Source organism: Peromyscus maniculatus, chromosome 10 (genome assembly GCF_049852395.1).
Source record: "Peromyscus maniculatus bairdii isolate BWxNUB_F1_BW_parent chromosome 10, HU_Pman_BW_mat_3.1, whole genome shotgun sequence".
NCBI lineage: Eukaryota > Metazoa > Chordata > Mammalia > Rodentia > Cricetidae > Peromyscus > Peromyscus maniculatus.
Window position 1 is genome coordinate 81,290,998 of NC_134861.1, and position 15,440 is coordinate 81,306,437.

Here is a 15,440-nt window from a genome sequence, read left to right on the forward strand (position 1 = left end):
AGATGATACTGATCGATTAAGTAAAGAGAACAAACGAGTTGGAAATCAATACAGAATGAATATTGGCTTGTTGTCCTAATTTCTAAATCTGTGTGTGAATTTCAGATGTGTTCATGTAAGGAGATATGGAGGAAGACTTTGAAATAAGAGACTTTAGGAAAGGGTGTTGTCATGTAAGAAGAAATGTTTGCATTTGTTGCTCTTGGCATAGATTGAGAGCAGAGGATTTTTAAGAACATTTAAGAATATGCAAAATAGGACCATATAGGTTGGATAATTTAGTAAACGAAATAATGGGAACTGGGGCTACGTAACACCAGAGACAGATTTCTCAACTAATTAGCCTTTCTTAAATTATTCTATCACCAAATATTTATCTAAAACATGTACTGTGTGAGATAAAAAGGTAAATAAATAAAGCAGCTCCAAAGCCTTATGGAATGTGAAATACTTAAGCGCTAACACACATATGTAAAAACTACAATGCAGAGTAAAGAATCAGAACTGATTTGGAGGAGGAAAAAATGCTAAAAAGAGGTCTGTATGGTGAACCATTTTGCCTGGCATAGTAAGAGAAACATTCCTGGCCAAGACAGACTTAATCTTGGTTTTATACAGTAAGGAGAACAATATGATTGATCAAAGAGGAAGTTGGTTCACAAAGGCAGAACATTGTGACAAAAGGGGAAGTTGTGTTCATGAAGGAAGAATGGTGTGTCCAAAGAGGAAGCTGTATGACTGAAGGGGAATCACAGAGCACATAGAGCACAGAGCACAAGCAAAAGAAAATTCTATTGATTGCCACATGACATTGATTTAGGTTGATTTTCAGGCAGAAGAGAGACCAATGATATTTGGATAGAACGGGTCCAAATTATGGATTCACATCATAATTTGGTAACAATTTGTCGATGTAACCAACCATCTTATTAAATAAGAAACACAGAACCAATGTAAATGAGAAAGCCGAGAGGTTAGAGCTCACAGCTAAAATCTTACCCTTTCTCCTGCGTGCTCCTAGCTTCCCGAAAGAGACCTATTTCTTGTGTGTATGTCTTTAAATAATCTTTCTGTTCTGCCTTCTCATTGGTTGTAAACCCAAACACATGACTGCCTCATCACTGCCTGTAAGTACAGCCCTCTAGGTCTTAAAGGCGTATGTCTCCAATGCTGGCTGTATCTCTGAACACACAGAGATCTATGGGATCTAAGCTATTACTTATATATTTTATTGTGTATGTATGTATGGGATTATGACATGAAAACAAACTGTTTCTTGCTGTGTATTTTGGAAGCTAGAGAAACCCCACCTTCATGATCACCCCACACACAGTGAGCTCAATGAACTTCTCTCTGCTTGAAGTGCAAGTTGGTGCTGTATGACATACTATAGTTTAGGCAAGAGCACTAGAAAAAAAAAGTTTTTAAAGATATTTTTATTCTTTGAAAGTTTTGTATGTTTCGATAATGCATACTGATGATTATACCCATCCACCACTATCTCCCTCTAACTCCTCCTATTCAATTCCCTTCCCAACCTTATGTCCTCTGGGGAGGGGTTGGGGAAGGTCCTCCACCTGCTGCAGGGCTTGAGGGGTGAGGGGAGGAAGGCATCCTTCTCTCACTCTTGCCTCCAAATGGCAGGCCAGAGGGCCATGACCAGCTCTCCCATTCTCACTCCCTCAGGGCCAGCTCGCCCATGCCCCTGCCAACAGGGTCAGCTCTTTTGTGCTGCCCAGGTGAGGTGCAGGACCCTCTCTCCTGAGTGCTTTAGCCCTTGAGGGGCAGGACCAGCTCTCCCTAGTGTTGCACCTAGCAAGGGGGTGGGGCCAACTCTACACAGCCCTATCTTCTGAGCCTTTGGTGGTTCAGGAGCCTCAGCCATCAGCACAGACAAGGACCGCATCAGGGCCATGAACCTAGACATGGGCCTCGGCAGCATCCCAGGCACAAGTATCACCATGGCCCTGGGTGACAACGAAGCCACCCACTTCAGGCCACTCCTCACCACTTTCAGCTCTCCAGATATGCCGCTATCCACAGAAAATGAACCCCCCTCTCCCTTCTACTCTTCCCTCTCCTCCCTCCCCGCCCTCCCCTCCTCGTCCTGCTAAGTCCAGTCTTGGTGCTGGGCAGGACCATATGTCCTCCTCAGAGCCTGGGTTGGTGCCTGCTGGCCTGCATGTGAGTCTCCTTGTCCCGCCCAATCCGTCATCAAGAGTACAATTCTTTTGTTAGATTTTGTTGTTGTTTGAGACAAAGCTTCCTGAGTAGCTAAGAATGACCTTAGATTCCTTATTTTAACGAATGTAACTTAACAACAGTTGAAAAGACTCACACTACCGCAGGAACACAGACTCCATGATATTGTCTATGGAATGCTCTGATCACCAACTTTATTAGATTTAAAATGATAAAACAGTATTTTTTCCCATACAGCCCCAAATGAAATGCTGCAGAAGACAGTTTAGAGCACATCATTTACAACTAACTCTACAACCACTTTCTGAATCTTAGCATTAGAAGCAAAATCATAACTCACCATTATAATACAGAAAATTTATGTGGACATGGGTATTTTTATATATATGAAGTAGCGACTTTACTTTGAATTGACATCATTGACAGCCAGCTGCCTGAGAGAATTATTTAAAATGATTACAGTAAGTTTCCTAGTTCAAAACAATAACACTTAGTGAAAAATATAATGGGTCTCATTGGATACAACAGCCCAAACTTTTTAAGGAAAGGGAACATGTGAATTTGACAGTTAAAGATGCAAATTGCAAGTATTTTTGTCAAGCTGTTTATATATCTTGGCTTGCAAATCCAGATATCTCACAAACCAAGAAATATTCCAACAAAGCCTTATTTAATTTTATTATGGGCGCTGAGGCCTTACTCTCTGGATGCCTGCATGGGTTTTTGTTTGTTTGCTTGCTTGTTTGTTTTAGAGAGGAGACATATATCTGGAATATTCCAAGCATGAGCCTTAGGAGGAACTTGGTGGTAGAAATAAAGACAACAAAAATTTCTGTTCCCTGAAGAAACAAATGGTTTTTTGTTTTTCTCCATGTTAAATTCTCAGTTGTGTTCCGGCATTTGACCTAAGACAATACTGGGCAAAATCTCCCCCTGGTGACCAAAATATGTAAATGCACATTCAAAATGTCAAATTCTTGTACACATATTCTGGGACAGAAAGCTCACAAAGTTATCATCCCCTCTCAATTTTTCATGACAAAAGTTACACATTGATTAAACAATTACTTTATATAAGACATTAATCACTAATTCTCTTACATATATCTATGCCATGGGGTGGTGATGTGACTGTTGTTCACATGGGTGTGTGTGTGTGTGTGTGTTTAAATCATAGAAAAATCAGAAAAGTTTCCCTGCAGAGGTTAGATCGCCTTTGCTTTAGTTTGCCACCAAACTTTGATGGCTCCATATAATCTTCTTTCATACAATTCTCTTATATGCACTTAGAAGTAGCAAACTTATTTCCTGTAATGGAAAACTTATGAAAATATAGAAGGAAAGTAAAGAGGACTAAAAGATGTTTGTGAGCTCTGGATATCACAGGTAATTGTTCAAGCACCTTGAGACTTCTGAGAATTCAAAATGGTTTTCACTTGAGGGAGCACCCAGGAAAAAACACACTCTAAAAGTCTCCCAGGCTATCTTCAAAACTAAACAATGCATCTTGTGTACAATCCAATTTACTTGGTTTAAAGCTATGAATATCTTTGCTGCATTTTCTCAATGATAAAATAACCCATTACTTCACAAGTAAGTGATTCTGAAATAAGTCACACATTCCATGTTGCTAGGTCCAGCTATTTAATCTTGCTTCATTGTACCAATGCCACCAAATGAATGTCTGAACCATTATATACATATGACCTGCATGCTGCTGTTTTGTTTATTATCTGTAGCAACTTAGAGACCCGTTCTTGAAGCAATCCAGTGTCGGTAATAAGTCACTTGTGTGTAGACTCCAGGTTTGTTCTTTTGACCACAATTATCTCCCCAACTCACAATTCCAAGGAGATACCATGTGTCTTTATTGTCTTTTACAACTAATGGTCCCCCAGAGTCACCCTGAAAACAAACAACAGAAAAACAATTAGCTAAGCAGTTCATTATTTACAAAAGTTTGATGAACCACTTACTTTATTATTAGTGTATACATAGATTACCGTTACTGAATGAATAAATAAAACAGAGTTGAAAATCAAGGTAAAGCTACACATTTTTCTACTAAATTTTGATTTTGAGTAAACAACATAGCATTAAAAAGAAAAAAAACCTGAAGTACACATCTCATCTAGTGTTTCTTACTGTATCTAACTCCTTATCAAGTACTCAAATTGCCTTTTTTTTAAAAAAAAAATTAAGACTTCACATATTACTTTTCTGTCATGGTAGTGGATACTTAACTATTCATCTCCTTTGCAACTTTTCCTCACCAGAGCTTAATGAGCTCTATATCGTGTTAATTAACAGTGATGCTTGTTTTGTAAATATTACTTTTGAATGAGTCAAGTTCTCCAGAAAGGTGATGCCTGAACCCACCCACTGATTTCTCTTTGTTTTAATTGAAAACAAATTATTTTTTTCATACAACAAATACATTCTGATCATGGTTTCTTATCCTCTTTCATCTCCTCCCAGATCCTCCCCACACCCCTACTCTTCTAACTCCAAGCTTTCTTTCTCTCTGTCTTCAGGAAACAAATAGGCAAATAAAAGAGATAAACAAAAATAAAACAAAATGAACAAACATAAAAACAAAGGAAAAACCACTAGAAACACATACACACACACACACACACACACACACACACACACACACACACGGTGACCCACACACCTACATGAACAAAACCCATAGAAACGTAAAATATACATGACGTATAAGCAAAAACCATAATATGCAAGCAAAAAACCAGTGTGGTTAAAAAAAAAGTCTAAGCAAAGCAATATGAGACAAAAAAAATTATCAAAACTCTCCAAAATCACAATTTAGTTTGTTTTGTGTTGGCCATCTATTGCTGGGCATGAGGCCTATTCTTAAGTGTGGTGTGTGCCCTTTGAGACTCTTCTGGAGAAAACTAATTTTTCCTCTGTAAGTGGTTGTGAAATGGAGATGGCTTCTTCCACCCAGTGTGTTCTGCAATGATTGAAATCAACTTATGAGAGTTCTTTCTCAGTGCCCGATAGTGGTTAGCAACCCCAATCTGTTTTATCAAACTCTTGACTAAGTGACAACCAGAAACAAAATTACAAATCTGCACGAAGTTGTGAAGACTTTTTTTTTTCTTTTGAGTTTCTCACCAGCAATTTTTTTAATTTGTACTTGAATCTTACCCACCTAGATGTTTGGTGGAGGAATTCTCATTCTCACTCTTGCTCTCTTAGGCTCTAGCAATGCTGCTGCTCTCTCTTGTTTTCTCTTTGTTTCTCTCTTCCCTCTCCTTCCACCCCTCTCTCCTCTCTCCATCTCTCTCTGTCTCTCTCTCTTCCCCCTCCCTAGCTCCTTCTCCCCTTCTCCCTTTCTCTCTCCTCTATCTTCATTAGGGGGATTTATTGAATTCTAGATGAACATGTGATGATGTAAGAAATCCAGATTGATGTTGGTACTTTTAATTCAGTTTTATTAGTTTCTCTGAAGCCCTGATTGTGTACCCAAGTCACCATCACTTGAACCACTACCCTAGTGACTTTTTATATGAGTAGGTTTTTTTTTTATATATATTTCTTTCTTTCCCATCCCAGTGAATCCTCTGGACCACAAATCTGTCCACTGATATCAGTATTATCATCCCCTATGTGCTCCATACCTTCTGATCACTTCTACCCATTTCTTGCTTGGATCCTTAAATTCTGGCTGTCTCCTTCCACACTCTTAGCAACTGAGATTGGTTGTGTGTTAGATCCTGTTCTGACTCAACCAACCTATGTGTTATAAAATTCTGTGCTCTTTCCACAGATGTTGATCATTGTGTAATTTGTTGGCCTGTGGGCAGGGCTTTAAGGTGTCCCATGCCACTAATAGTCTCATGGTTTTACTGTGTAGATTCACATCCTTGAAAATTTTGAGAGTCTCACGTCAAAAAAAAAAAAAGATTGTGTATGGAAAGAAACATATTCAGACCTTCATCAGAAAATGTACATTCCTTATGGGTTCTGGAAGACCGAGGGAGACACCATGAAGAACTGCAGGATGTTGACAGTATAACCTAATCAAACTTTGCACCACTAAATAGTCCTACCACCTGTCATTCTGTTTGTGCCTTGGTAGGTGTTACCAACTATGAATTACAGTAGTTGGTAATAAATACAAATATATACACCGTCACAGTTAACTATTTCCTCTTCTAATTCTGTAAATGGGTAAGTGCTACTTATTCTTTAGTTCTCTTTGAAGCATCATCTCCCTGATGCTTGGCCCAACAATGTTTCCTTGAAGGGAAAGAAAGCTGCTTCTTTTCCATTACATTCTTAGAGCATCACAGTTCACTGTACACGGTTGCTGCCCTTAAATACGCGAAGCTGTTGTGTAAGAAGACGTGACTTTCCTGTTGTCCTATGAGTTCCTGGTTATTAAGACACTGAAATTGTGTGTTTGATAGCATCAAAGAAATCCTTCGCTTGTTTCAAGTTGTTTAATTAAAAACATTTAAAAGTATGTGCTATGATGTTTACACCTTCGGAGAGGTCAGTATGTCTGTGTCCTGCACTAGAAAAAAAGAACACAGAGCATTCCTGGGCTGAGTGAAACGCTTTTGAGTTAGTGACTTCGGTTTTTTTTTTTTTTCTTTCTCTCTCCAACCTACCCTGCAGGCATCGTACTTTCCTTCCAGATATCCGGCACAGAACATCCCACGCTTTATGTCGTTGCCATACACCTGCGGTTGTTTGCAGACGTCATTGCTTATGAGCTCTACCCGGGCTTCTCGGAGCTCATTTTGGGATTCCCCTTAAGAAAAAACAAAGTGGTCTCAGAATTTTCAACAAGTGTTCTTAGGTGGACTGAAGTGAATAAGTTCTTTTCTAATCTTCTCCATTCTAAAGTTGTTCATATGGACTACGGTTAGCTTGAACAGTCCTAGAGAAAAACAGTCTAACTAAAATCTGGCACATGCCTTTAACCCCCATGTTTGAGAGGCAGAGGCACATGTGTCTCTGCAAGTTTGAGCCTGGTTTGGTCAACATAGACATACAGTGCTACACAGGGAGACCCTGTCTCAAACCAAAAACAAAACGCAAAACCTGATGCATTTAATGACGGTTGTTGTATTACCAATTTGAATAAATACTTCTATAAGCAGGTGACCATTTGGCTTCCTTTCCAGAAAATCCTTAAAGTTTTACTTTCAATATAGTACATTTATTTTTTATTAATTTTTATTTTTATTTTATGTCTATAGACATTTTGCATTCATGTATGTTTGTGCACCACACACTCTTTGCAATGTCTGTGGAGTTCAAAAGAGTTGGATCCCCTGGAACTGGAATTATATATGATTGTGAACCATCATATGGGTGTTGGGAACTGACCCTGGGTCCTTTGGAAAAGTTGTCAGTGCTGTTAACTTCTTGAGCCCTCCAAACCCTTTTTTAAAAAAGAAATGCATATTATTTTTTTTTTAAAATAAACTTGTGTTTATGGATTCTAGATTGTTCCCACAAACGTTACATGTTTAGTTTGGTCTTGTTTCTTGGTATGATAAATATGGTATTGTTTCTTGGTTTGATAAAGCACCACTTAAACTACATATCTTTATCCAGTCCTGTGCATTTGCAAAGAGCTTTCATGTATATAATTGCATTACATGACAATTTAATGTCTTATAAACAAATTTGTTTTAGATAAAGTTAAGCATCCAGGTCCTAAGCTAGGCCTGTATGACAGGCAGAAACAGGAAATCCAAGAGTATCACAAACATTCTGGAACTGTTTTTCTCAATCATGGAGTAGATGGAAATCATGCACTCTGGTCGGCAGAACTCCAGCACAGTGCCCAACATTCTTTTGTTATTCTTCTTTCCCTAAGTGTGGGTTGGACTCTGTGAATGTGATGGGAATCATTTCCATGATTAGGCTTAAGTTATACGGTAAAGTGCTGGGAAATTTTTTATATAAAATAGTGTATTTAATCTGATTGACTTTGGCATAATCAAAGGGGAGATTATCCAAGGCAGACCTAGCCAAATCAGGTAAGATTTAGAATTTCCTCGTGCTTGGACACATTTTCTTGAAGATGCTGAGGAAGCATGCTGTATAGCTGCAAGAAACAGAATTCTAGCAGCTACCAGACAGCTGGGAAGAGAATCCTGAGCCACAGGTGAGGCCACACCCAGACTGCAGTTCTGAAAGACTCAGAGAAGAAAACCCAATGACCATCAGAACTTCTGACCCAAAAATTAAATTAATAATATATGTATGTGTCTATGTATACATATGTATTCTTACTGTATTATCAATTTTTAAAAAGGTATCTAGTTCTGGCAAGGGCTGGTGAATATGAAAACTGATCATTTCTAGGTGGTAGACAAGTTCATTGTTTTTATAGAAAACTTCTTGGGAAAATATAATAAAATTATGAAAAGCATAGCTCCAAAATTTATACCCCCAAATCCCTAACTATATCCCAACTACTTTAGGAACACCTACTGGCTTTTTAAAGACTATTGATTTATATCAAAGAACTTCATTCATATTTGTCCATTTTATCTACTTTTTTGTCTTTATTATTCCTTCCTTCTGCTTGTTTAAGATTTATTTTTCTCATCTTAGTTTGGCATTTAGTTTATAGAGAGCTTCTTTTCTGACATAAGCACAGATACACTCTGTTCAGTATTCAGGTTTAATTCAGTTCCAGATACTTTTAAGAGATTTGCCCCAGAAGTTTCATTTATCTAGGTGCATGTTCCTGAATTTCTAAGCACATAGACATTTTCCTGTTATCTCTTTGCTGTTGTTTTCCAGTTTAAGTTCATATGGCCATAGAACATACAGTGTATGGTCTCAGTTATTTCATATTCACTAATGCTTACTTTCCATAAATGGATATGGACTTCCTTGGAGAATAAGCCACAGGCTCTTGTGGTTAATGCGTGGCCTACTGCGTTAAAGACAGTGTTTTATAAATGTCTAAACTTATTGCTATTCACAATGTATTCTGTCAGGTATGTATCTGTTCCAACCTCAGACTGTTGCCAGAACCAGATTTTTCTTTCATCAAGGGGAATTCATGATGTGCCTTCCAGAATTATATCGCAGAGAGAGTCCATCAGATACAGTGCAACCATAGTGTGATATTGTGTTCCAACTACCCTGCTGGAACTAAGAAATGATAGGTTCTTAGTCAGTTATATGACCATGGAGAAAGCAATGTCTTGAGCATGTCTAAGATGGAACTGAGCAGAGTGAACATCTAAGGTAAGTCTAGGGTCTACAAAGCCTGTTCCAAGTGATGCTTGTGTGCTTTCCCAGTTCCTTGGTGGAACATGAGATTAGAGGTTTATTCCTGGACATTTTTTTGTGTGTCTAGAGTACAGGCTGCTTTGAATGGATGTTGTCATTTTCTTTTCTTTCTTTTTCTTTTCTTTTCTTTTCTTTTTTTTTTTTTGAGACAGGGTTTCTCTGTGCAGCTTTGTACCTTTCCTGAAACTCACTCTGTAGCCCAGGCTGGCCTTGAACTCACAGAGATCCGCCTGGCTCTGCCTCTCGAGTGCTGGGATTAAAGGCGTGCACCACCACCACCACCACCACCAGGCAGATGTTGCCATTTTCAAAAGCTCATTTTTCATTTCCTCAAGTCGACAGTCAAATCTTTCAGAGATTGTTATATATGCCTGAGAAATACTGAAAACATTCAGCAACAATCATTAAAAGTTAACAATAAAGTTGAATCAGCTTAGAGAGGGTAAGCATGTTTTGACAATTCATTTCCATACTGGTTTTATTCTTAACCACCATTAAATTAGCTTCTTTAATACTAAAGTAAAATTAACTGCACAGGCATAAAAAATAATGGTCAATCCAGTATTCTAGGACCGCCTGTCAACTACTTCTGCCACTAGGTGGAGCTAGAGTTTCCACTGGTGACAGTAACCTGGGGAAAACAAGACTTACAGGCACAAAGATGTAGAGGTTCAGGATTCAGCAACATTATTTAAACTCTGTACGTACGCTATCTATATCTAAGAGAGATTTTGTTGTGGAATAATCTTTTTGTACACTGTGAAGATGTGCCTTTGTCAAAGCACCTTCTGATTGGCTTAATAAAGAGTTGAATGGTCAATAGCTAGGCAGGAAAAGAAGTTAGGCAGGACTTCTGAGGACAGAGAGGTCTCGGGAGTAAAAGAAAGGTGGAGTTGCCAGATAGATGAGGAGAAAAAGAGGATGGACAAAGTGAAGATGAGGTAACAAACATGTGGAATAATGTAGATTAAAAAATATGAGTTAATTTAAGTTATAAGAGCTAGTTAGAAACAAGTCTAAGCTATTGGCCAAGCTTTCATAGTTAATAATAAGTCTCCATATCATTATTGGGGAGACAGCAGTCCCAATGACGAACACTTACTACAAATGATGCCCAGTGTGGGGTATGTATTCCTACATGAGAAAGCTTAAAAAAAAAAAGACGATTCCAAACACATAAAAACAGAGCCAAACATGGCTTCCTCGTCCTGCAGTCTCTCATGTGGGCCATGGAACTGAGACACACCACCTGTGGGCTTGAGCTTCCAGTGTGCCATGAGCTAAGCTATGTGGTGGTTTAAGGTTTTGCTCATACAGACAAAAAAAAGTTACAGATATGCAGTAATGCAGGTTCAGATGAAAAACAAACCCTCTAAACAGGTAACAGTGTGTTTAACAATGTGCGTAGGTTTAAGTGGGGAAAAAAAAGGACATACACAGTCATGAAAACAAGCTTAAAAATAATAAAGTCTTTAAAGAGAGAAGTAATTTAAAAAAACAATAAGCCATGTAAGAATGGGAAATATTATAACACAGGGACTTTGGAATTTATATGCTACTTTGTTAATTTAAAATTTTTTGAATGCTGAAAAAGAGAGAACAATAACTGCTGAGAGACATTGGATTGTGAAAGGGACTGCTGAATTAAACCAGCCTAGATACTTTAGAGATGTCTTGACTTCAGAGTGGAAGTTCAGAATGAAAATGTGTTGCCATGGAGGAGAGGTTGTGCTTTTGTTTCCACAGGAAATGAAAAGCTGTTGATTCCTTCCAGGTTAATAGGGGTCAGATTTGACCAGGGGAAAACTCCTGAGTATCTTGGCTACAGACATAAAGAAGTAAACCTAGAAAAACTCTAAGACAGGTGACATATGTTTTACTTGCCCAAACATAAAACAAACAAACAAAAAATCATCTTTGGCTGGCTTATGTACAATTCACAATCCACAGTTGTGTTAATGCAGATATGTTCATAACCTTTGAATGTTTATGTGTTTTCAGAGCAAAAGGACCAGATACCAATGAAAATGGGTGGTCCAGGTGATCCAGCCTCTCAGAGTGCCTCTGTTGCAGTTTCCTCGGAGATCTGTACCCAGAACAGCTTCAAATCTGCTGAGTGAGATGGTCCAGCCTCACAGACTCTTCTAGCCAGGATTTGACCATTATCCTAATTTTCTCAAGGTTCCCCAAAGATGCCAGAGTCCCCAGGCATCAGGAAGCAGTCTAGAGAACACAACGTCCACATTCCCAAGAGATGAGGTGGGTGATTTTTGGTCATTCGGTGGGTTATGGATGTTTGTTATTGTTTATGGGGGTTAGTTACAAATTGTTACTGGTCCTGGCCAGAAAAAAAAAACGGAACAAAGGAGATTAGATTCAGGGATCTCTATCTGAAGAGAAAAGGGGGATATAGTATAGAAATAATGGGATAAAAGATTGAATTGTTGAGTCTACTTTTGAAAAGCACTAGTCTCAAATAATTTACATTGATATGGATTTTTGTATATTGATACAAATTTCAGGATATTTTTGTTATATTGTATTGTATGTTTCCATTTCTTATATAAGGTGTACCTATGTAGCTCATTTTAAAATGTAATGTAAGGTTTTAGTCCTTAGAAGCTATTTAGGATAATAAAGAAATACAGGTTAATAGTTAGTCACCTATAGCAATCAAACTTATTGTTGTGTTAGGTATGTTTTCAAGGTCATATGAAGATATATTTTAAATAGATAGGTGATCTTCAAACACTTCAAAGACCTACAGAATATGAAATTTAAAATGTTTAAATAACAAGGCTTTTCATGACAGTGAGACACATCAGCCCATGGCAACACCAATTTACTTCAAAAAAGGATGGCAGGCATTGAAGAACCTCCATATGGAGTTTGCTTTCAATGTGGCAGAAGCTAGCCATTTGGGCAAGAAACTGATCTTGCTTCAGTGCTGACAATATGCTGTCCAAATTGGACAAGCAGGACACAAAAGAAGGCAACTGCCAAACTTTTCCAAGAGAAGGTGGGACAGTCCTTCAAAATTCCTGCTTCATTGAAAAGTCTGTCAGACATTCTAGGCCTATAGGACAAAGATGAATGCCCCAACATTGACAATGAACCTTGGAGTGACTGTCCAGGCAGACAGATGCCTCTATCATTTCTATAGTTTTGGAAGTTGTTTTCTCTGCATTTCCTCTTTACTCAAGTAATATTTCATCCATTTGGGGTCACTGATGGGAATGGAAGACTAGATAGTTACAGTTTTACAGTTTTCCTTGTTACCAAATTCAGAAAAGAAGTTTCCATAAGAGATGTAAAGTTTATAAGGTTGAGAAACAAAAAAGCTTTAACTTGTTTATCTAAAAAGATGTTTTAAGGTCTAAAAAGATACTTTTAGGATGGTAATACATGGTATGATAGAAACTGGTCTAAATATAAAACTTTGAACTCACTAAGATAGGATAGATAATGGATTAGTTTCTCTAAATTTGCCAAATGAAAATGGACTAACCATTGTAAATGTATTTCTTACTTGATAATTGTTCTTACTGTATATAGTTTTACTGTGTTAGAGTTAAAGCCTTTCTTTTTTATTCAGACAAAAGGGGGAAATGTGAAATAATCTTTTTGTATACTGTGAAGATGTGTCTTTGCCAAAACTCCTTCTAATTGGTTTAATGGAAAGCTTAATGACCAATAGCTAGGCAGAAAAAGAGGTTAGATGGGACTTCGGGGACAGCCAGGACTTGGGAGAAAAAGAAAGGTGGAGTTATCATCCATATGTTAATGAAGGAAGATACTCAAAATGGAGATGAAGTAGTGAGTGCACGGAGGAAGAATGTAGATTAAAAAATATAGGTTAAGTTACAAGAGCAAGTTAGAAACAAGCCTAAGCTATTGGCCAAGCTTCATAATTAGTAAGTCTCCATGTCATTTTAGGGGAGCCCATGGTCCCAGTGGAAAACACTGACTACAAGATTTCTCACGCAGGACACCTGAATTTCAAGGGCCAAATTTGTTTTGTTTTTGTTTTGTGTTGGATTTCTGTTACTTATAGAACAAGAGCCCTAAATAACCAAAACGAGCTTCGGGGAAAGGGCTGGCAACATAATACAAGTGATCAAATTACTCTGCGAAAGGGCTAAGCTGTCTGTTGGCTGTTCGGAGGTACTCACCAATACTACTCACCAGTATAGTAAAGTGCTCCAAATCCTGTGATGAAGAAAGTTGAATTTGGGGGAAATGATGCAGAGGCTTCTGGCAAACAAATTCGGCGTACTTCATCTGAATAGGTGACTTTTGGAGAAAACTGCACAAGAGCAATGTCATGGTCTCTTGCTGGGGGCCGATACCTCTCGTGCATAATAATTCTTCGGACATCTCTTTTCATTAAGGGAGGGTTTATTGTTGTTCCAAAGCTAAGAGTCCATTGACGTGGGTTTCCATTACTGGAAAAGATTAGCAGCATACATGAGCTGCACAATATCCATTAACTACATTATTTAGATTAGTTAACTACATGTATTTAGGTTAATTCAAGAGAAAATATCACTCGTGATAATACTTGGTTGCAATTATAGTTTCATTTAAAAGCCTGTTGCCCATGACTTAAGTATAAAATATGTACAAATAGCACATTGGAGGTATATTTAATATTTAACTATTGAGTTTCAGAAGTGTAAGACATATACAATATTATTCACTTATTCCCTCAGCAAATACTTATTAATCATGTATGTCTAATGTTATTGAAGTGCTAGGAATAAAGGAGCACACAAGACATACATTTTCAGTTCATACAAGTTTTATGTTTGAGGACAGAGAAGTATAAAAATTAATTAAAATGTTGATAAATAACAAGAATTCTAAAGATTATTAACAAAATAGGATAATGCATAATGTACTAGTGGTGTGGGGTTATGGAAGGCTTTTTTGTTATTGTTATTTTAGTATGATACGTTTAGGTTGATGGAGAGTTGTCAGCTATGAGACAATAAGGAAGAGAGATTTCCAGGGAAGTATCTGAGGGCCTTGGGCCAGGTGGGATTCAGTTTAAGACACCTGAGGAAGAACAGTGGAAGATGATGCTGAAGAGTTAGGTAGGTACTAGTGTCTTACTGGGAGAGAGAAAGTGCTTATGCTTTATTTAAGGGATACTGGGATTCTTTTGAAGTTTTAAAACTTGGAGTTATGTAGCCTTATTTACATATGTATGTCTTTTAACGCTAGAACATCCCTTTCAGACACACCAGTCTTCCACATAATGAGTTCTGTGTTAACTCAATATTAGATTGAAATAATATGAAACATGCTATTTGGGATTTTTGTTTGTTTGGTCGGTTTGGTTTTTGTTTGTTTGTTTGTTCTTTTTATAAATCTGTACTTTTGAGTACTTCTGTATTCACCTCTCAGTGAAAGGGCTTCCCCATCAGGGTTTATATGAAGAGAGAGGTTGTGAGAATTATAGAAAGAAATCTCAAGCATCTAATCAAGTGCCTGTAGCACCACAGAGCTTAATAATTATGCTAGTTGTTGACACAAAAGCTCTGTCAGCCCTTCATTGCCTCGGCGTGATCCCTCATGCAGAAGGAGGCATGATCCACTTTAGAATCCCTTTGTTCATCTTGGCATCCCCTTCATCTTTCGGCAGCTTTGCCTGCTGACAAGTTCTTTCTTGACTCCCTACGTCTTTCCCAAAGACATGACAGGACTTCAGATCAGTTAATACAACCCTATTATCTGCATTAGAGATTTCTCGGAATAAGATTTCGTCATGTAGGCCAACGTTTCTCAAACATGAATGTGCGCACAAATGATTAGGGGCTTTCACTCAGACTCAGTACCTGAGTCTGAAGCTCTGGGATAGCGTTGAACCATTTTCATTTCTGAACAATTCCCTAGTGATGTGGGTGCTGCTGCTTGGTGGCCTGCCCGTCGAGTGGCAA

General features: G+C 38.0%; 1 protein-coding gene across 1 annotated transcript in view; it reads right to left on the minus strand.

Annotated features, from left to right (window-relative positions):
- Positions 1–2,380: 2,380 nt before the first annotated feature.
- The window catches only part of Tmprss11a (transmembrane serine protease 11A), a 37,993-nt gene continuing 24,933 nt past the window's right edge, over positions 2,381–15,440 (minus strand). Inside the window, exons 6-8 of the mRNA XM_042285420.2 lie at positions 13,684–13,943; positions 6,846–6,988; positions 2,381–4,107 (exon numbers count right to left, since the gene is read on the minus strand). Of these exons, the coding sequence (XP_042141354.2) occupies positions 3,946–4,107; positions 6,846–6,988; positions 13,684–13,943 (565 nt within the window). The 3' untranslated portion in view covers positions 2,381–3,945. The remainder of the gene's footprint in view (positions 4,108–6,845; positions 6,989–13,683; positions 13,944–15,440) is intronic.